The following is a 24613-nucleotide window of genomic DNA, read 5'->3' as shown; positions in this document are numbered from 1 at the left end:
TTTTGGTTTTGTTTTAAGTTTTATTTTAAATTTTTTTTTATAAACTTAAGACTTAAAATTATAAATTATTTGTGTTTTATTTTCAGTTTCACAAAAAGTCCAAACATTTGACGTCTTCTTTTTTAAGGATAAGTGTTTTCATTGTTAGGTTGTATTGGTGGTAGCAGTGTTGTAGATGGTGTTGTTGTTCTTCTCCAGGAAGGCATTTCATATGAACGCAGCAAAGACAGCTTCCCAATAGGATCTATTGAAAATGCCGGGACCTGTCACTGTTGCACCCTCTTTCACTTAGCACATACTAAACTTCACAACACCTGCTTTGCTTGACTACAAATAAACGTTCGCTACACTTAAATTGTAGCAATTTACATGCTCTTTTCGATCTTGATGAGTTCAGTGATGCCATCGTACATTTCCTTGACGGCCTGGTATTCGGTCAGACCCATACGGCGTTTGTTGGAGATATCATAGATACCACCCTCAGCTTCAGTGTGTTCACCACGAGTACCGCGTACCTGCAAGTTATATTTGCCAGCAACTTCTTCCAATTTAGCAAGGTTGGCAGCCAATTTAGGCAATTTAATGTGCACAGACGCACGGATGGTGGTACCCAAATTGGTGGGGCAGAATGTCAAGAAGCCCAAACGGTCATCATGGCTGAATGGAATACGCTTCTCAATTTCATTTACGGCGTTTGTTAGACGACGGAAAACTTCACCCAAATCACCGCCCATTTGCATGGAAATGATACGCAAATGATCTTCCTCATTGCACCACACCAGGAAAGTCTTGTTGTCGTTGTGGTAGATACCACGTCCAGATGGCCAATAACGGCAAGCATTGGCGGCTTGCAAGAAACGATCACCTTCCTTGAACAAGAAGTGATCATCAATCAATTGCTGTTGAACTGATTTCTCCATGCCGGTCAATGGGTAGAATTTGCCCTTCAATTCGCCTTCCAAACCAGACAAAGTAGATGAAACTTTCTCTTCCATTTCCTTGTACTGGGCTTCGGTGAGACATGGGTTGAATGGATAGCCTTCAAGGGAGCGACCGCAACGCACACGGGTGGAAATAACGAATTCATTGTTGGGATCCAAATTTCCGAAAGTGCTTACATCACCAAAGTCCTTTGGTGGATGTTTATCGGTCTTCTTGAAACCACCATGGTAATCCTCAATGATTGGGTCGAACAAGTCAGCGAAGACAGTGTAGGCCTCAGCATCAGGAGCGTAAATACCAACACCAGAATCGTGATTGGCCAAGCCGGATTGAATAACATCCAATAAAGATGAGCCGAAAGTTGGGGTCTTCTTGTTCTTCAAGCTGTCGAACACTTCTTTAGTCAAGTATTTCTTCAGCAATGACTTGGAGTCAGAGGCAGCCAACTTGGCGTAGCCCTCTTCCAATTTAGCAAGAACTGCAGCGTCAACCATGATGTTTAATTTTCTGCAATTAAATAGAAAGTTGAAAAGAATTAATATTTTTGTAAGAAATTGCAGTAATTTAAGTTAAAATATGTCAATTACTTGCACCAGTCCGTATAGCAAGCATGAGAAACTTGCTCAACACGCACACCGCGGAGTATTAAGGGTCGAAGATTGATGAGCAAGCGCATTTTCTCAGCTTTTATATGAAATTTTGTTAACGATATAATCAAAAATAAATATTTTAAATGATTTATTGAAAAAAAAAAAAATATTGTCAAAATATTAACATTTCTAATGAATTTCTTTAGATATTTTATCTATTATAGTGGTTCCATTTACTAAACCCACTACAAACTAAACAAAAAGTGCTCGAACGCTGCACTATGCATGTGTGGAATACTCAGAAAAATGAAAAAAAAAAACATTAAACGAGACCGGCTTTTGTCCTGCCTCAAACCGACTTAATGACATGAGTAGTTGTCACGCATGCGATCCAAATTAAGGGCGGTTAAGAGGAAAATGCGATGTGTATCTATTTTCTCTACTATTTTATTTTAAGTTACCCCAATTCGGTATATTGTACAAACATGCATATGTACATACAGTATATGACAGTTCCGGAATTCACATTGTCTCCACCCAAAAAAACTTTAAAAATTTTGAGACCTGAAATGTGTGACTCATTTTACTGTGGCATCCAACAGATGTAATAATTTAATAGATCCTTTTTAGCGGGCGTTGTTTCCGCGACGACACCACGGCAGCAAGCCCTTGTGTATATACACACATATGTATGTACTGATGTACACGCCTACATATCCTCGTAGATGCCATGTACTTACGCCAATTATATTTTGAGGAATATTTTATTTTTTTAATTAAGCTTAAAATCATTTTTACTCTAAGCTCAGCTATTAGACCACTTAAAATAAAATAAGGAAAACCAATGGAGATAAAATTAAACTTATAAACAAATGGCTGCAAAACAGCAAAACGAATATATTTCAAATAAAAATTACTTACAAATAATATATTACATATACATATAAATTACTGTCAACTTTTGTTGCTTTTGTTCCATTTGCAAAAATCACGCATATTTGCAAATATTAAGCAATACACACCCTTCGTTGTTGATCGCGTCGCCATTCGCAGTAGTGGCCGAAGGGTCTGCAGTTGTGTTAGTTGCACCGTCCTCTACATTTTCGGCGGTGCCCGCCTTGTCTGCGGCAGCCGCATCCCCGTCGACCACTGTGTCCTTTTTATCTTTTGAAGCACAACCACCCATATCGCAGACTGTCTTTTTGTTTGATTTGTTAATACTTTGTACAGCAGTGGGATTTTTCGTCTATTTGTTTTTCTATATCTTCTCTACTTTGACTCTACGCGTATAGATAATCCTTAATTTTTGACGTGCAGAATTCAATAAATATCCTACAATACTGAGTACTTGTTTTGCCTCCCTCTTACTCTACTTTTGAAGGACCTTTATCTTAATGTTAAATCACACAGTTTTCGTTTGTTTCAATATGATTCACTTTGGTCCAAAATGCAAAATGTTGGTATATCAGCGTTATTTTGAGGTTAGTAATTTGCTCAAAAACTTACAAAGTGGGCGTTTGATTATACTTATCTACTGTATGTAGTTTTGATATACTTCGTATATGTGTATGTATGTATATTTTGTACATAAAAATTTGTTAAGAGAATTCGTTTTACTTTAACTATTGCTTAAGTTTGCATACTAACGCTTGAAAAACTAAATAAATGATTTCATTAGAGCAAAAAAAAGGTGTAACCCCTTTGAAGTAAATATGTATATGTGTACACAATTTTTTAATTTTCGCAATTGTCGTTGTTGATTGAAATTTCTATAGCTGATTTTCCACTATCCACTTGTCGACTCCTTTTAGTTACTTGCTTGTGAGATGATGGTGGGTTAGTTGTGGAGTTTTAGTATATGTATTATATTGTGTAAAAGAAGATATTTTATTTTGAGTGTCTTTGATTTCGTTGCTTATTGGCAAAAGGACGTCTGACTTAGATATTCATTAAAAATCGTATTAACTTTGTAAAATTTTTAAAATTCCTCGAAACTTCTTCCACAAGATTTTGATTTCACAAAGTTTGTGCGTATTTGTTGATTTTTGATGTTTGTTAATTAATTCTGGTATATTTTCACCAGTTGTTTAGCAATACGAGCAAGTAAGCTTATCCGTCATATGCTGAATAGAATTTCTTTTGAGTTTGCACGTTTTCCACGCTGTACAAGTTAAGTTAATCTATTTTTTATATTTCTATTTTTTCTATGGGAAACTTTTTTCAAAATGCATTTAATACATTTGATTGTTATTTGAAATATACAAATATTTTAGACAAAACTATTTTTATTACAAAAAACTACACGTTCGCGTTCGTACTAAGCTAAACGTCGTCGCTTAATGAAAAATTCGTTTATTTGTGGCCGCCGCGCCCAAAAGTATACTTCAGTTATGCTGTGTACAGCTATGATTTTGGTAATTTGATTTGGTAGCTTTGCAAGCGTACGCGAGAAGCTGACCGCTAGCTACCTAGTGATTTGCCGACAACAAACGAACGCAATCGGAAATTTTAAAGGAACTAAATTTTAGATTCAGGAATCAGCTATGCAGAGGTGGACTTTTTAAATGGCACTTCTACCCGGTGAACGGTGGATATTTTGTGGTTAACGGCACCAGAAGTGTATTGTTGTTGTTCAACAGGCAGACGATGCATGCATGTCAGCTATTTGACTAAAAGCTGAATGAAGAGTAACCGGAGCGATTGGAGAGCGAAATCGTACACACGTGTACATATATGTTTGCATTTTTCGACGGGGGATGGAAAAGGATATTGTTGTTCAAATAATGGCAATTGAATGCATAAAATAGTGATTTTATTAAATCAATGGAACAATATAATAATATTTATCAATTGCACGATTAAGTGTTTAGTAATATTTCTACGACAAACATTTAGTTAAATAGTGTTGCGTATGTTGACGCTTGCGCATTCAAAAGGTGTGAAAGAATGTGCTCATTCTAGGATTTAATACTCCCGACAGGCCCATAATTATAGTTTTTATTGCCATAACGTAAACGTGCTCAAATAGATATGTACATATTTACATTGACATACAATATACATATGTATGTGTATTATTATAGCGTTTGTTGTAAAAATGGTAATTCCAAGCTGACTTGTAATAAAATTTGAGTCTTATAAAATCACCATTAATTATCTTGACATATAAAATGAATGCAACGCCAAATTAATCATTTGTGCCTTCATAAATTATTTAAATGCAATATCTATTTTTATCGTTAAGTCCCTCTCCATGCCTGATGATCCTATATGAGATATATTCAGGACAGAAGTGAGGGTGAAATTCATCCCTGATCCGGAATTCTAAGGGGAGCCCGTTGTTATGGAAAAATGTTTTCCATATTTTTTCCAAGAATTCACTATAATCATTCTCAAGCACCGATTTTCTCTCTACAGCCAAGAGTATATGTATCCCGCTCTTAATCCCTGATTTTGAAACGTTTCATTAAAAGTAATGGCCTATTGGACGACTATCCTTGTCAATTGTCCTTTTCTCTTGATCATATTAATTGAAATTACTGTACATTTTCGGTTAAAACTGTTATATAGTCGTAACGAACCGCTTAGGATGTACATATGTATGTACAAGTGGACATCTCAATATTATATACGCTAATAAACATTTACGGGTAAGCACGTGCAAAGGTCTTTACTCAAACTATGTTTTTATCTTTGCTAATATTCGCGCTTTCGGTTTATTTTCACACACACATGGGTATATACTTAGATGCGGGTGAAATTTGCATGCATTGAATTTGCTAATATGGAATATGGCTATCTAAATAAGTCCCACAAATAGGTGAAGTAAAATAATATAATGGAATTTGATAAAGAAATATAACTGCTATCAGCGGCAATAGAAACTAAATGCTGATAAGGTACGGAAATTTTTGCTTTGGCAGTTTTCACAAGCAATGGGAAATGTTAGTGTTATAATTAAAAGGTGCATATAAATGGACTCACATAAGCACACACATATGTACACATTTTCACTTGTGTTTAATTAATGTCCAATATCTTGATTGTTGGAAAATTTACAGAAACGATAACAATGAGTGAAGTACATTAGAGCTCAAGGAGTCAGACCTCAACAAGGGGTATTTTCCGAAAAGTACAAGTGAGGCCCTATGTGCCACCTAGGAACTACGGGAAAATATATACAAGTACATACAATATAGTATTTACATACATATTTTCTTAAAATATAGAATTTCCTTAAAATTTAGATATCAAAACTACTTTTAAAGTAAAAACATATGTCTTACATAAATAAATACGTATACGGTCAGTATATTTCAAAACACCCTACGCAAAGACTTGCACTCTAATCATGTTTAAAAATCGTGATCAGTTACTTATTTTACACTTTACATCCCTAATGTAAATTACAAGTGCAGTCAACTGTGGGAAATAATATTGAAAACGCACATCAAAAATTAAAATAACTGGAAACGTCTAAAGGAGTCAAGGTTATTTGTATTATCTATAAATGTATGTAGCTGTATATGAACATTCATTTATATCACATTTTACAAATTATTAATTAACAACCGAATTAAATATTCATTAAAAAGTGTTTTTGTTTTTTCACAACTGCTCTTTCAAATTTTACATTACGTAGGTTTAACACATTTGAAAATAATAATTAAAACCACTCGGTGATATTTTAAATACTTGAGAATTTTCCTATTAGAGTCAACAACAGGTTCATATGTACTAAATTAATTAACCGCCGACTATTATAAACGTTGTTACGCGATCGCTTTATTAACAACGAATGCTGGTGAAAAGGTAAAGGTGTGTTTGCTCATTTCAAATTGTACAGATTTAATTATAAACTGAATCGTAAAAGTTATCTGAGTAGATATGAATTTTTGCTTGACTCTGAATCACCCACTAATTTTTTCGCCCGTTATTTGATAAGTAACTTTCAAGAGTGGACTTAAAAGTGTCGCCCAACATACACACATGTACATAAGTATGTCTACACGATTGCTAAGTGAATAATTAGTGAAATATGTAAATATGTCAAATAAAAGTTAGAGCAGTAATCAAGTTGTAGCTTTGTACATAAATATGAATTATGTAATACAATTTCGTGAAATTGTTTAGTGCGAACAATTGTCAGCTTTCAAGAAATTATTATTTTAACAATAATTGTCAGCACTGGTGTACGGCGTACCAAAGCAGCTTATGAGGAAATGATATTAAAAAATAAAAAGGAAAGTATATGGTATGGTATCTTATAAAGTTAAATTTTTTATTGTGAATTTAATGTTACTCATTCCCCTACACATACGATTTTAATAAATCTAATTTTTTTTGAAGTTTATTTGAACCTGATTGAAGTAATGCAATAATTCTTTCCTTCATCTTAGTATGAATGTATTGAAGTAGTTTTCTTAAAAATATTGTATAACTTGCTTTAGTCATATATAACAAAAAAAAAACGGATGTTGGCAATTTAAGATTGTCTGGAGCAGCAATAAAGCTTGTCTCATTATCTCATATAAAGTTCGCAATTTAAAAAGGGGTTGCATGTAGATACATACATATGTACATATACATGCATACGTGTCTACAATTTTTTAATACAAGTGTACAAAAAAATTCAAGGGTACAGAAGAATTAATAAAGATTGAGAAATTGCACTAATGTATATAAATATTAAATACATATGGAAGTGTAATCTTTCTGTACCTGAGACTATAATTTTATTAAAGAATTCATAACAATCCAATTATAAATTAAAATTATTAGGAAATGTTCAGAAATAAGAATAACAATAATTGAAAAAAGTTAAATAATTGTTTAAAATGTAACAAAATCTCTCTAATGCAACACACGTACATATGTATCTACATATATAAAGGATATTAAAAAGTAAATAAGCTGTTCAAATTCCCTGCAAAAAAGGAAGTCAACAAAGAGAAATTAACAGTTTACTGTTAATCGTAGCATTGCTGTTAAAAGCTTCCAGTTTCATTTCCCCTGTAACGAAAGCTCAACTTTCGTGCTTTTAACTAACGCCAACTGGGTCAACGTTGCATAACCTAAGTACGGTTATATAATATGCACATACTACCTACACATATATGTATAACACTTTTATTTACATTAACTGCAGTTTCGTAAAATCTGTATTTACACACATACGTACTGATAAACATACATACGTACATAGAAAGTTAAAAAGTTGCCTGCTAAACCCCCCTCCCCCCTCGATTTCTTTCTACTATCCGGGTTAAATGTTGATTACGCAAACATTTACGACTGTAACGATTTATACATGCATGTGTATAAGAATGTGTGCACTGACAGTTACTTTGTTGTGGCTCTGATTGGATTCAATGGGATTCTTTTCTGTTTTTAGTATAATTAAAGGAATAACTTTTAAATGAAAACTTGTATGGATTTTTGCATTTCATTGTGCCAAACACTACATGGTATTTAAAGAAAACGTTAAATAGTATGGTCACTTTCTACTTTTTTATACTTTTGCTTGTAACTACAAATTTATGTCCAATTTTTTCCCCAAATACATTTCCTTATAAAACGCTCGTAAAATAAATTCTGGATTTCTAGTTATACTTCGAGTAATATACATACGTACATACATACATTTCCTCAATCTATGAATCTACCATCCAAAGAATACAAAAAATTGCACTAGATATATTGCTTCTGTGCGCGTTAGATCGTCACAATTGAATGAGCAACATCATTAACGAATGTCCAGAATATAAGGAAAGTTGGAAGTGAGGGGCAATAATGGTGATCGTGATGCTGGCCAGACAATTCACATAAATTTAATGGACTTAATTGAACAATTGTCAAACTTTGCAATGTTTTTCATTCAACTGTGAGTAATTTCTAAAATATGTAGCTCTTTATATACAGTAGCTATGGACTTATGTGCCTATCGTAGTTACTCATAGCGCGAGTTAATGAAAGGAAAGTGAATAAGTAAACATTAACCAGAATGCCGGCTGTTATTTACATACATACATGCATATGTATGTGAATTGATGGATGATCGTATGTGTTTCGACTGAAAATATTGAAATATGAACGTGAGCACACCACACTACATATGAACATACAGCCATATTTAGTTTCTACAATTAAATTATGGTCATAAGGCTTTTGATTAAGTCATCACCAGCATATATAGTATATATATTCGATTGTTTGTTTCATTCCAGGTATTATTTAGTTATGGACACTCATATGCCTATGTGACAATACTAACTTTTCATAAATCAAACAAAATAATATATGAATAAATACTGTGTATATCATCAGGAAGAGGCGTTGATATAAAAAGGATATGGTGTATTTATTCAACTAATCTAAAATTAGACACGGCTCCGCCTTATACTCTTATTTTTATGGTGTATATTTGATACAAAATTAAGTGTTTTAGAGAGTTAAATAGAGATTACTTGATATACATATAGTACATACATATATACTCGTACTATATATTTCATAGGGACAAATTTTTTACGGAAAATTAAAAGAAAAAACTAGAACAGAGACCCTTTTTAATAAAAAAAAAAAATAAAGTAAACCATATTTATAATAATTGCTTCATTTCAAGTGCGCTGAAATCTTGTGTTTATTTAATATCTACAGTAATCGTGAAAAATTGCAATCTAAACCATTCATTACAACAATTCTTTCTGACTTTTATATGTTTGTTTTAAAATTGATCTTTTTTATATTTTTTACAAATTAGGAAAGATGGGAGTAAAAGCAGCGTAAGTGTTCCGAGTTAATGTACAATACTCAATTCCGTTTTTGCATCATATGATCAAGAATAATAAACAAGTTATCGGCTTTCAGGTGAATGAGCAGTCAGTAACTTTTAAAAATTAAGAACAAAATACACACACCTAAATACATACATATGCATGTATAAGCAATGACGTTCACATCCTACGAACATTATAAGTTCGTTCGTTAATACATACATACATACATATGTATACGAATAAACAAATTAACATATGGCTTTCCAAAAATACCCTATATATTATATACATAGGTATAATTGTCTACTCTACAATTAACGATCTCAAAATACACATAATAAATTAAATATTTAACTACTTGTATTTAGTGTCACGATCACTTCGGCTAAGTATTTACGTATGTATATACTCAAATTATTTTCACCGCCCTAAGGTAAAATTCGCCTACGTGACCAACGAGCAGTAATTTTTGAAAACAAAATTTGAAAGTAAATAAAAAAAAAAAAAAAACAATTTAACGAACATTTTCAAGTCATATTTTTGGATTCAACTGCAAGCAAAAGAGTAGTTAATTTAGCGCACTTCACTTTGTTATATTCGTTGAACGAAAGAAATAAAAAATGAAGTATTTTACCACGAATGCTTCATCAAACACAAAGGATGATAAATAATAACGTCAAAAATGCCGGTAACCGGTTTGGTAGAAATAAAGCAAAAAGTAATGAAAACACAAAACAACTATGTAAATGCTGACTCACACTAAATGCTGCGAACTTTTCGCAAGTTTTAACCAAATATTTCAACACAATTTACCATCCAACCATAAAAATTTATATCCCAAAAATTAAGGGAAAATTTTGAAGTGTTGCGTAACGTGGAAACGTTAAGAAAATTTTCACATTTCCGAAATAAACACTACCAAAACTTTTCATTTTTCCTCTGAACAATTGAAATGCACGAAAGCTTAATTTACTTCATGGTTTATCAAAGCACTTGAATATATTTCCTATATTTTCACAATTTTTTAACGATTTGGGAAGAGCGCTCACCTTTTTCAACCGTAGTATCCAACGACCAACTTAACAATGATCAAAATTATTTTGCTATCCGCAACTGTAGCACTTCTTCAGCTTTTTATTCAATTCGTTTTTGTTCAATTGAAAACGCGCACTTTCCCACAATATCCCCGCTAGCGTTGCTTTCGCGTTCTGCCTAGTCAAATCGTGTTACCAGAGAATTTGCAAGAACAACAACAATTGCCACCGGCAAACATTCGTCTGCTTTCAAGCTAACGTCGGAGCGTCACTCACACATTTTTACGGCTTCGTTAATATATAACGGTGCAACGAAAAACGAAACTCACACTTATGCACATCGGCGTACACAAGCGAGCCATGACAGCGCCAAGCGGCAATGATCAACTCCATACATACACATAAATATACTTACGTATACATATTTATATATATGAATATTTGAAAATGTAAAAGCTTTATATATGTACATACATATGTGCTTAGCATATTTATCCATGCAATGCAACTATTGTTGGGGGCTCGTACGTTCCTCGACATTCTCTGCCGCAAGGGTATATTGCGTGAGCTGTTACGCACATACATTCATACATAACTTAAATGTAATCGGTTCATAGAGAGGCGGCACAGTAATTAAAGTACATACAAATGTATATATTTATATTACAGTATCTGGCAGAACACATCCATAAATACCTATATTAATATACATATGTAAGTAATATACAGGTTTAACATGCACTCCTCCTATGTAACCCAGTAAGCTATATTTTAACAATTAAAACACAAAATGAATAAGTGCGAGTTGGAGCTTTAAATTCAAAGTTTTTGAGCAGTTAAAACTTTCTGGGCCTGTATGTATGTTAACGAAGTATTTAATAAGTTGTACAAATATATAGAACTACAGTTGAATTTCTTTGTTACGAACTTCTGTACAACATAGTTTTCCTTGTAGCGAAATAGTTTTTAGAACACTGCAATTTCGTTAAGTTTTTGCTCTCTTTATAACGAATTCTCTTTTAGTGAATTTATCTATGTATATTACAATTTTTTATACTCATAAGTCTTATTTTCATTCGTTTTCAATCTCCTTTAATGAATTTCGCTACGAAAAATATAAGTACAAAAATATATTTAGAGGAAGTCTCTAATTTCTAATTTGATAAAGAATTTCTGTACTGGCTTTTCCAACAGTATAACCTTTTTTTTAATAATTTAATGAGGCTTTTACGTATTCGATTTGGCTTGTTGGGATGTGATTTGTACCCAAGTTCACAACAATGTCTGCGCCTTGCACAATGCGCCTGCCAATAGACAAGTCCTACCTACTTATGTATGTATGTATGTATGCATATTGCTGACAAGCGCAAATGCACTATATATGACATACATACATAAATGCATACAAACTTAGCCTCCCACATAAAAATCTTTCTCGGATTTGTTAGATTAATATATACTTACTTGTATGTATGTAGGTATGTCTGTTCTCACTTGCATAATATCGGTATATATGTACATACATACATACATGGTTTGTGTATATGCATATGGTGAAGAGTCTTAAAGCTTTTCTTGACGTGCAGTTAATAAATATGTACATATGTATGTATAAAACCACTGCTCCTGTTAAATTTTCCCCTTTTTGTTAATATATATGCGCATATGTACATATGTATAAATATTGTATGTATGGAAGGGTATTTTTTGAGACGTTAGTATGTGTGCAATATGACTTTAGAACTGTCACTCTTTCCAGAGAACTTGCAGCTGTTCAATAAAATTAAGTAAAATTTGTTAGTAAATTGTATAATTATGGGATTTTAACAAGCTTTTTAATTTTAATTATAATTCGAAGGCGTTCCGTTTCAGCACCTATTTTTAAGGATAAGATTTCGTTTGTTATTAATCAGTTAAATTTTTATAAATGAAAAAAAATTAGTATAGTACATAACTAAATACCATTTAGCTATAATTGTTGGCACCGATGTACATATGCATGTTGTATGTGTGTATGTATTCACATACTTCAACGTAGAATCTTGAACTTGAAATTTTTAATTTTTTCAAATTTTGGAAAACAACAGCGAAGATGTTATAAATTCATTGTACGCGTATATACAGTATGTACATACATATGTACATACTTATGTATGTAAATATTTCACTTTCTAGTTGACATTTGAAATTCTTGAACTTGAAGTCTTTTGCTTGTTTTTATTTGTCCCTAAAAATTGAAACGATGCCAAATAAGCAATATAATATACATACATATGTATGTATGTATGTATACAATTATAAAAAAATTATAAATGGTTATATATAATTATAAACAATTTTTGTTGCAAAATGTTATTAGAAAAGGTGGGAAAAATCAAATACATAAGTACATACATACATACATATGTATGTATGTACTCAGTTAAATCCTTTTCTACTGTGATGTCATCACTTTGTTCGGATAGCGTACTGTTTGGCCTACCCTAACCTAACCTACCTTACTCTTGACGATAACTGTTTGTATACCGTTCATAGGTAAGTATACATATTAATACGATTTATTATATCTTTGTACGCAGATGGGTATATACATATGTATGTACATATGTACATATCTACATAAGTATAACTATTTCTTTAAGAAATTATAACAGATGGTTCGTGCAATAATCAATAATAGTCTGTTAGATTAATAATAGTACAATTGTGCGATGAGAAAAATAAATAATTGGCATATGTTTTTTCTATAACTTATTATATTGTAATACCTATGTAAGTATGTAATTCTACATACATATGTACAAACATTTATATATAAACAAATAAATTTAGTACATGTAACATCTGTTAAAAATATTACATACTAATTATAAATATTTTAAAGGCAGTTATGTAAATGGTTTCAGGAAAATACTGTAAGTAGATATTTATGTATGTATGTATGAGTTTTGAGCCTATATCGTTATCCCCTATAATATTTTAGGCCCATATTCGATTGTGTCTGGTCAAGATTGCGCAACCTACTACCGTAACTTTTGCCCGTTAAAACAGTGATTGTCTAAATAGTGAATTATAAGCCGGCCCGAAAGCCGGTGGATAGATGTCTAGTTGTTCTTGTAAGCGTGGATTCATGAGTAAGTGTGTATGTATGCAAAACAATGGAAAATTTCACCCACCACAGCTTCTCGGTGAATAATATTTAAGATTACATAGAAAAGAATAAATTTATTGAAAAAAAGCATATGTACACACATACATACATATGTGGGTAAGAATCTGTGAATTTTTCTTGTAACAAATTTGTATCTTCACGTTAGTCATTTTTCGTTCATTTTCCCACAGTAACTTCTTACAGAAGCGAACCATCTAGCCAGCCTGTCCGGAGTCAAGTCACATGATCTCCCCCACAAAGTTTATATTTGGATCCAGCGCACGTATGTATGTATATCTATAATATACACACATATGTACATAAGTATCTCAACACGACTATAGTATAAGAGTCTGAATGTGTTTTCATTTCATTTTCATCTAAACAGAATGGTGCTGAGCTATTTTTATTGTTGTTTCGGGCTTTCGTTTTCAGATATAGTATTTTTCCCACTTTTTTCATTTCTGCCTTGTTTTTGTTGCTATCACTGTGTGTTCAAAAAGCACATCTATACGTAAATAGATGGGAATGTATTGAGTAATAAATAAGTATGTATGTATATAATCATCATCAGTGTATTCACACATTTCATACATATATATGTACATATATGCTTGTATGGTGTGTTATGTGTCAAAAAGTGTCCGCCAGTTCGTTTTGAATTTTTCTACAAAAGCGACGTTCTAATATAAATTAAATGTAGATTTGTGGCTTACACAGCTATTATAGAAAAAAAAACAGTTAAGGAGCAGCTGAGTTCGGGTGCAACCAAACACTGTGAAATCTCTTTGTTATGAAAATTTTGAATGTAAAAGCAATTTTTGAATTGTGAATCCATTTTAAGGCCCTCATTTTTGGTTCAAAACAGCTTACTTAGACCACGCTCTTACCCGGACGCTACACGATCAAGGAATTGCTTTCTAGTTGTAATATCCTCACCGTCGTCCAGATATCAATTTTTCCATTCAAGTCTTGGGGCAAGTTGACGATCAAGTTAAAACAGTTTTGTAACCAAATAAAATGCAATTGTCGAAAATATGAATATTTGATTATATTTACGACTTTAAATTTTCATCAATTTTGATCAGTAGTCTTGGGCATTGTTATTTTCGTTTTTCCTGGTAATACCATTTACTCCAATTTACATACGGTGTCATTGTGATAATTTTCACATTTAAGATTTTATATCTAACCTGAATAGTTTTAATGTTGATGAAGAAAACAATTATACTCCGTGCTACAAGTTGTGTCAGTATAATAATACCTCGAAAGAAACTAAAATACAATTTATTGTACCAAGATAGTTTTATTATTTTAAGAATGTTCTAAGCTTTAATTTTTTTTTTTTTTGATCTTTTTTCACGTTATATTTGTTGAATAATATTAATATTTCTTCTTAGTCAGTTAATCCTTTAAGCAGAACCAATAACTAAAATCGTGTTGACTTGTGTATTAAATAAAATGCTTAGTACAACAAATAATTGTAGTAAATTAGTATACATATACATATGTATGCATGTATATATATATCTACATACATATGTACATACATATATCCTGCTTAACCAATTGTGCAGAGACTACCGCTTGGTTGGAAACTTTTTCTACTTGTGTCTGGTCATGAATTACTTGAACATTGTTGAGTAATTGATTTTTAATCGTAATCAACAGTTCGTAATTTTTATTTTGTTTCAGTAAATTAGTTTCCTGTTTGAACATTTTGTATGATATATGTACATATGTATGTATGTGTGTATATATTTTTGAATATAATATTTTATACTTTTCCCTAATGAGTTATGACTTAAGCTCGTATATTGGAGTTAAGATACTTTTCTGAGGTAAAATACATACATATGTACATAAAAACATACACATGTGCTTATGCTAATTTTGTAAGTATACATACATACATACATATATTTATATTTACAAAGTTAACATAAAACCTGCGTACATAGGTTATGTATGTACATAATGTATTATTTCAAGGTCTTTTTCAAAAGGCTACACAGACTATATCACATATGTAACATAAAATTCTTAGCGAAGAAATAGAAAATTAGTATTGCTATTGTGAGAATTATTTATTTCGGCCCAATTAAATGAATAAAAGACCTGGTGTACGTTGATATAGTTCAGAAAATCATAATAATAAAAGTTTTGCACATATCATTAGGAAATCCAACGATTTCTTAATAAATTCTCTTTGCATTCTTCGCCTGACAACACGTAATGAAATACATATGCATGCATCTTAGATGCACTGGTGCCGCTGCTCTATACCTACATACATACATACATATGTACATAAGTAAGAATGCATGTGTAGGTTCGTAGGCTGCCCGGTCGTGTGTAAGCTGTTCGGGATAAATATCGTGTAAAAGTTCCCAGATTTTCTTACATTTACCACGTCATTTAAGTTTCAAAATGAATTTTAGTCTATCATTTTCTTCTTTTGAAATAAATTAAATATATTATGATGGCAAAAACTCGTTGAACACATACAAACATACGCACGCAGATTTATGTAGGTGCAACTGCAGAACGCGCCTTTTGCTTAAAATTTTTGACTTGATGCCAAATTATTGTTGAACAAACAAGTGGCCAGTTTTTGGCAATATTCACACAAAACTTTTACGTAATTTTGCACAGGAAACGGTAAAAATATATGTGAGGCAAAAATATTTTACACTTTTTAGCTTAATAATTTCTTTTTTGTCACGGCGACAAATTCTATGCTTGGTAAATTTAATTTCTTTTAAATTATGAGATAATAGACTTTAATTGGAAAATCTTTAGAGACTGGGTTCTTACTTCAAGCATACAAAATGCACATACATATGTATGTAAATGTATGTGGATACTGAAGTATATAGTATATAACACAAAATTTTATCCATAATGTTTCCAAAGTTTGGATAATAATTTGTTTATAATTGAGAACATGAGCATTTATTTACCGATTAACTGTACAACTTTAAAAACCTGAGAATTTAATCAGCGTTTAACGCTCTCTGCATACTATGTTTGTAACTTCAGCTTCTTCTTAAACTTTTATTTTTATATAATAAATATTAAACAACGGAGAATTTATAAGGCATTGCTCATAAAATCTACATTATGACACAAAATGTTCGTCACTCTCTTAGAAAGTGACGTTATTAATAGGCGTTGAGACCATGGACATATTTTAAAACGTTCTTGGTAACCGCATGAACCACTTTTGTAAGATTACGAAAAGATGAAAACATGCTTTTAGAGCTGTTCACGATTTGTTTAATAACTGAATAATATTGCACATATGTACATATGTACATCTATATGTATGTATGTATAAACATATGTATATACATATGTATATGTAGGTAAATTATATACTCATGATTTGGAGCTGCTTAATCATTGTTGTTAAAGGATGTAAACAATTTAAGTCGTGTATTTTAAACAGTGTTGAAATAAGGTTGGCCACTTTTGCAATTCTGGTATTTCAAAATTCAACTAAGACAATGCCAATGCTAAGACAATGTCAAAAGCCACATTTTCCGCCCGCTCTAAGCATTTTTGCTTTAACAAAATGGCAACCGAAATGCCAAAATGGCAACCGAAAATACTTGTACCCTAGGCAGCCTATATGGATGGGCCGACACTGACAATTAGACAAAGAGATCTCATTCATTTAAAAGTAGAAAACTAATTCTATATCAGGCACGTGACTACTAATTATTTCTTAACCATCTATTGTATACCTTTCTGGTTCCTTTTGTGACTCGTTTACTAAGAATCCAGTTGTGGCATCCTTCAGATTAGTTTTAAGTTTTTCATTTCCATTTTCGAAAGGCTTGCTAGCTTCTTTTAGCTTTTTATCTAAGGCATCAGGTACTACTTCCTTTTTGAAAGTAGTAGGACTTGGAGTTGGTTTTATGGATGGACTTGTTGTTGGCGTCGTTGGAGGTGTTGCTGGCGCCGGTTTTTCAATTGGCTTCGGTGAACTTGGTGCTGGGGTGGGAGCGACAACGGGTTTTGGTGCCGGTGGCGCTGGTTTTGGAGCCGGTTTAGTTTCTGCAATTTTTGGAGCTACAGCTGGAGTTGGTTGTGGTTGAGGCGCAGGTGGCTGCTTATTCTCTATAGCTTTATTAGCACCCTTTAGTTTTATATTAGCGAAAAACCAACCAAAGTGTTTTCTAAAACAATAAAAGTGGTAAAAGAAGAGAAAACAAAAACGTAATATAAGATAAAGAAAATTAATAATAAATTAAAAAAATAAAATTTGAAATGCTTAAATGTTGAAATAACAAAAAAAATCTAAGTCGAAATGACTCATAATAGAAGATAGAGTAAACTAAGGCGTTTCTAAACAAATTTAAATTTGTTTTAAATGCCTCCTAGTAATGAATAGTGCTAAGTTGTGGGTTATTTTTAATATTTTGAGCGGCACATGTGGAGAAGTGTGCTAATATGCGAATTATCTGTAGTCTCGCGTTAAGAGTTTATTTTAACAAATTTTTTTTTCACAAAATGTAAACAAATAAGCACTGCCATTTTTATTTTAAATAACAAAATGTGCATAAATTAAGGAAAATGCATACATACTTACGTACATATAAACTGATAATAATAAGAAGAAGCATTCGCAAATAATAGAAATTTTATCGAAAAATAAATAAATAGACAGCTCTCTATTAATTCCATTAAGCTTGTTGAAATGTTCATATTCCTTAAGCTACATACATACATATGTACATGTATATAAGTCCATAGTAAATAATTGAAATTTAAAGAAAAACTCAAACGGCTGGTAATTCATAAATCAGTAAATATTCCGGCTTTTGGAAAGCAACGGAAATTAATCGATTTCTTTCAAGTGCATATAACTCTATATATCTAAGTATATGCATATGTACATATGTATGTATATGCCCATATAAGTACACATACAGACATAAACATATACATATGTACATATATTATGTATTTTCGTTTTCAGAAGTCGATTATATAAAAGTGAATGGAAAATGGGCGCAAGCATCTGCCGTAGTCACACCTTTTTCCTGTTGCTTTCACACAAAATTAGTTAAATACACGAATAAAGGAAACAAAAACAAAATTGCATTCAAATGGGTAGGCAAACGTTAGATTAAAGAAAAATACTGTTCGGATGATGTTGTTTCCAACCTGTTGCAAAAATGCAAAGCTCATTTTGTCACATGATATAGCAAACCGATTCTTTATACAAATCTATAAACATATGTACACCTATGGTACATACATATGTACATACATACCTTTTCCCCGCTGGGCAATTAACCACTTGTTAGCGATCTACATTTTTCTATATACTTTCAGTCTTATTATGGTAAGTATATACTCATGTTCGCAGAAATCTATTGTATGCCATAAGCAATGCAAATAAAAGTAAGTGTGTATGTTCACTTGCTGCGCTGATGGACTGGCAATACACAGAATTGCAATCACTCACCATGACAGTTAATCGGACAGATTGTGCCCGCACACACACACACACATAAAAAACAAACAGCAATTGACGATAAACACAGTTTGATATGAATATATCATGTGCCTAGCTATTATGACGGCTTGATGATTAATAACGAGCACCTGGTAAACACTCAAGCTTTCGTAGCATTACCAAGCAGTTTCGAGAGTTCGATAACCACGAACAAAATTACGGTTAATAGTTCTACTTATGGAAAACCATAATATGAGGAAAGAGGTAATAGTTAAGAATGAAAATGTACAGCTGTCAAAAATTAAAGGTCATCCTTGAATGGATCTTGCACCAACTTACCAAAGGAGATGCGAAATTTGGATATCCTAACAAAAAGGAAGGAAGCGGTGGGAACCATATTCACAGTAAATTGTGTAAATATGTATAAATGATCGGTGTCATGAGCCGAATAAGGTGTTCGCTGCCTTGAGCAATAATCTATGCCAAATTTCATGAAGATATTTTTTAAATAAAAAAGTTTTCCGACAAATGAGCCGCTTCTTGATATAAGAAAACGTTTCATTTCAGATGCATCAATGAATGAGAAAGTAGTTCGTTAGTATATACGGACAGATGGACAGAGTTAAATCGAGTCAGTTCGTCACGCTAATCATTTGTATGTACAAATGTATTTTATAATGTCCTAACGTTTCCTTCTGGGTATAATAATTATACAAATCAATACAATAGCGCCATCTTTCGAGTTTGGAATCTGGACCCTTCCCAACCGATTGATCAGCGTTTTGCTAATTGGGTTGCACTAGGTATGTGCAGAGTTCTTTATTCGTTTACACATACATACAAGCGCATTGAGCGATTGTTGACTATAACAAATTAGCACAGTAACAAAATTTGTTTAAAATTAGTTTAGTAATCATTTGTCATTAATAAAAGTGTTAATTGAATTGAAGATAGCGGCGTTGACAAGGGAATAATGAAGCAACGAGATTTCACGTCAAAAAGGAACTTCTGGAAATTTAAAACAAAGTTATTTTTGTTTCCTTTTTTCATCTGTTTCGCTTCTTTGGTCAAGCAAAGAACCGTGTACGTGACAACGGTGGTGTACAGGGAAATCTTTCCTGTACAGGCCGGGCCTATCAACTCTGCAAATCGGCGATCAGCGTAGGTGGCTGTATTCGTGCATACTATGTTTGTATGTAGTACATATGCAAGTACATACATACAGACATATGTATGTATGGATGTGTAGTCAAAAAATTTGCAAACGTTTGCACTTATTTGTGTTTATCTAGCTTTGTGGATTTAAATACACAATAATTTATAAACACACATACATACACATATGTATAGCTAGCTATTGCAAACAATTGTGCCGGTCAAGCCATTGGGGCAGGTTGCATAACGGTTTCATCATTCTATGGATAATAGTGCAATTTATTAGTTTGGAGAGTAGGTGTGCTTATGTAATAATTTGCTTAGTGCAAATATGAAGATTTAAAAAATCTGAATAAACGGTTATATGGGAGATATGTATATGATAAAGTTGTCCGATCTGATCGATTCTGACAAGTAATCAACAGAATATTGAAGTTCACCTGCGTATTAAATTTCATTCGCATATCTCATAAATTAACGAACAAAATTTATAATCACTAACAAACTTCATCGTAAAAATCGCTGGTTCGAAGCCGGTTTCAGGCCCATAGTCTCTTAGACAAAGTGCTCAGAACAATCCATAATACTTTCTGGCATACGCTATTTTCCGTGCTCCCTGTAAATCGACCCACCCCCACCTTCGTTACACATGTGAGTGGCCATAATTCGACGTTAATATAAACTCTTTAAGACAATCCCAAACCAAACCCTTCAAAAGTTCAAGTTTTCTTGAAAAATTTTTATTTTGAGGGGTCAGATTGTATGGCAGCTAGATGATAGAGTGGTCTTCGGTGTATAGGTATATACATACAAACATATGTACATAGTTCTTCGGAGATTGTATTGTTGACTTGGAGTTGCAATCATGCAATAGTCTATGTAAAATTTTGTTAAGATATCTCTTCAAATAAAAAAGTTTTCCATACAACAACTTCATTTTCTTCGTTCAGTTCCAACAAACAGACATAGCCAAAGCGACTCAGCTTGTCATGCTGTTCATTTACATTATTAAAAAATTTCTTAAATCTAATCACGATAATGCACAAACAAACTTCGAGTTAGAGAAACTTCGAGTTATGGAACGAAGTTTGTATGAAGTTTGACTAATTCAAGAGTTCGAGTTATGGAGAATTAAGGAAGTTCAACTGTATATGTATACATATATTTTGAAGGGTCTCTGACGTTTCCTTCGGGGTGTTACATACATCGTAAGAAAATTAATACATATGTATATTCTTTTCAGGGTTTGAAAAGAAGTGACTGGAATCTGTCTGTTGTTTAGAATCATTGTTCCTATCTTATCCTCTCGATTATAACAGAAACCCGGTACTCTTTTTATTTCACATTATTATGTTTTGTACTTTAAAAATTTTGTAAAGCGAAAAACCGATGCAAAAAAATATTACTTTCAATTAATTATATTTTTTATGGAAAAAAATTCAAAGAATATGGCAACACAATGACACATTTAAAGCTCCAAAGTTTATTCACAAAAGCGCAACGTAAACTTTTTGAATGGCGAACAAATGTGCATGGAAGCGAACACTTGATTAAACACCGCCTAAAAGTATGCAATTAATATTTAAAAAGCTATCAAATCTATATCTATCTACACATGTTTGTAAACTTATGCATAAGCACGAATATTGCTATTTTAGTTAAATAAAATTCACGCCAAATCATTTTTGAATGCGCAGTACATTTGAATAGACAAAAAAACGTTGGTGACAACAATTTTTTTCTCGATACAAAAATCAAAGTCGGCCTTTCTTGCAAGTGCATGCAGGAAATAAAATATTTCAAGAAATTAGCTGCTTCGGATTCATATTTTTTTAGCCTTAGATTATATATTTATTTCCGATACTCACCTTATTTCATCGATGGCGAACGATAAATACCACAAAGCAAACATTTTTTCTGAAAAATAAAAGTAAATAGTTTAAATAGTAATAACGACAGAGCGAACAAGAAGCCAACTTTTTAATATGACACTTTTGCAGCAATTTATTTTAGATTAGAAAGGTACTGTAAATTAATCTGCCGGCATTTTTGATAAAATAAAAAAATCGCAACATTTTTTTTATCGTTAGCAGCTATAACTCGGAGACTCATTCCATGAGTCATTCAAGAAAAATTCGTGTGCATATTAGACAAAATTTCTCATTCTTTCGATTAACAACGAAAATTTTAAATATTTATAATGAAACTAATCAGTCACTTGTCAAAACAAAAACCAAAAAATTAAGTGGAATTCCAGCCCGATTTTTCGAAATTTTACTCATTTTACCAGAACTTTGGACTGCATTGATGGATAATGAATTCCTCCATTGTCAGCATGACTATTCCATTGTGTGTACAGAAGTGGGGTAGTCATGCGAGCAGCTTATATTTGCTCATACTGTGTATTTATAGCTCACGTACGAGTACAGGAAATCTAAAAGATTTGTGTAGTACAAAGTTACCGGTGCGACAGCTTTGCTAACTTAGCCACAGTCACATGCATATATGTACATACATATGCATTTATATAAACACATTTCTCTGATAAAATTTGAAATAAAGCCGCCGAAAGCAATTTTCGTTGAGCGGCCGTAGAAAGTCTATAAGCGAAGTAGACAGGTGAATGCACGTAATTGCCTTTGCGCCTTCTACATATAGACACACATTCTTATATAAATTATAGTTAGACACTAACGATTGTATTTAAAAAGCCATAAAAAAAAGACGTACAGTTATGAAAAAAATATTTAAATTATCTTCTTAATCTTAAATGCATATTTATCTGAATTTTCAACAGCCGCTAGCAATTTCATCTTACGGGAGGCCTAAAGCCCTTAATTTTCTTAAACACTCCTCAATTAGAAGAAGTACCTCCGTCAGGGTATAGAATTATTTACATAAATATAAGGGGTTTACCATTAGATAATCTAGAAAATTTGTCTAGCTTTACTCTTTTACGATTTTAGAGAGATAATGAAAGAGAGTATTCAACAAAGTATGATTCTTATGCTTTGTATCCTGTAAAGTGAAAGTCAAATTGTGTAATATGTGAGATAGGCCCTTGTCACTAAATTTAATTAAAACCGGTCGGACGGGTCTCGAGATTTTACGCAAAAGTGGGCGGTGCCACGTCCATCGTCCAATTTTTGCCCCGGCTACTTTAAAGCTCTCTCAAATCATCTCGGAGATAAACTTTAATGACTTTGGAGTATTTAGTTATTGATTTATTGCACTTAGAGTAGTTTTTAACAGTACCGTTATATGGGGAGATCACCCGAACCCAGGAACACGTCTACTAAATTTCAACAAGATATCTTAATTTTTCCTCACGTCACAGCTTGCACGGACGAACGGGCAGACGGACAGTCACCCGGGTTTCAACTCGTTTCGTCATCTTGATCATTTTTATATATGTATATAACTCTATATCTATAACGACTAGTTTTAGGTGATAGGAGGTGTTAGGTGGAACTCGGCTATAACAGTGTACAGTGTCGATTTTTCAACAATTTCATTCACAAATGCCAATCAGATGATTTTGACCGACTTGAGCACAGAAGCGACAATTTTTTGCCAACAAAGTATGCCTGCCCCATCCCATTAGTTAAACATTTCGGCGTTTGTTATCAAAAAACATTGTGCACTGTTACGTCATCAAAGCATGGGAAAAAGCGTGAGTAATTCTGCCCAAAGCATAATACTTACAGCTGTACATACATATGTATGTGTCTGGATATGTATTAAGCACTAACTGTCATGTGTATCCAAATTGCGCTCACCTGTTTTCTCTCAACAAATTTTACTACAATCAAATATTTTTGTAGACTCTTAAAATCTAGCGCTCTTTATTATTATTATTATTGTTTTCCTTTTGCTTATTGGGGTTCTATATTGACTTTTTCCATTAACAGAAATAACGTTTATTAGAGATTCTTCGGATTTTCGTTGCGTTTGACGCTCCTTGTAACTTTTATCTTTTAAGGCGTTAATTGATATAACACGATACTTCTTTAACACTTTACGAACACAAATCGCTGTAAACTACATATATACATATGTATGTATGTATGTACATATACTGTTCGAGTGCAATATTTAACGATTAGTGGAAATGTTTTCTATTGATCACTGAATTGCATGTGATGTATTCTTATGTACTTACATATGTATGTATGTACATAGGTATATTAATTGTACATTAGATATTAACACTAACCACAATATTTTGCTCAATTCCTCATGCAGTTGGGGGATGACTTGCAGCTATTTACGTTTCACACCGATTGCCGTTTAAAATAAATAAAAAACTTGCGATAAAATTTTTACGAATAATTTACCTGCTTCACTTGACCAATTTTCAAGATTTCAATTTATCACAAAATTTCGTGCTCGCGTTTTCTTCGCTCAACGGCAGCCAAATGAGACCTACAGATTTTCAGTTTCAATTATTCACCGGTTACTTAAGAGCTCACCAACTCACTGATTCGCGATTT

At 32.5% G+C, this 24613-nt stretch overlaps 1 protein-coding gene across 7 annotated transcripts; it reads right to left on the bottom strand.

Moving 5' to 3' along the window:
- On the bottom strand, positions 1 to 24596 carry LOC105232635 (arginine kinase). 7 transcript variants are annotated; one of them, XM_011214398.4, is made up of 4 exons: positions 24337 to 24596; positions 21989 to 22037; positions 17245 to 17679; positions 1 to 1449 (listed from the first exon to the last, which is right to left on the bottom strand). In XM_011214398.4, exons 2-4 carry the CDS (start codon positions 22030 to 22032, stop codon positions 366 to 368), a joined length of 1563 nt encoding a protein of 520 aa, XP_011212700.1. In that variant the 5' UTR covers positions 22033 to 22037; positions 24337 to 24596; the 3' UTR covers positions 1 to 365. The 7 variants fall into 7 exon arrangements, with proteins under 7 accessions (XP_011212700.1, XP_011212699.1, XP_029408871.1 ...); XM_011214397.4 differs by having other exon boundaries at positions 24458 to 24596; XM_029553011.2 differs by lacking the exon at positions 17245 to 17679 and having other exon boundaries at positions 24458 to 24534.
- Positions 24597 to 24613: the final 17 nt, after the last annotated feature.

The sequence above is a fragment of the Bactrocera dorsalis genome, chromosome 5 (assembly GCF_023373825.1).
Source record: "Bactrocera dorsalis isolate Fly_Bdor chromosome 5, ASM2337382v1, whole genome shotgun sequence".
In the NCBI taxonomy this organism is placed as follows: Eukaryota; Metazoa; Arthropoda; class Insecta; order Diptera; family Tephritidae; genus Bactrocera; species Bactrocera dorsalis.
Note: the sequence above shows the minus strand (reverse complement) of the source record. Positions and strands in the feature narration are given on the sequence as shown.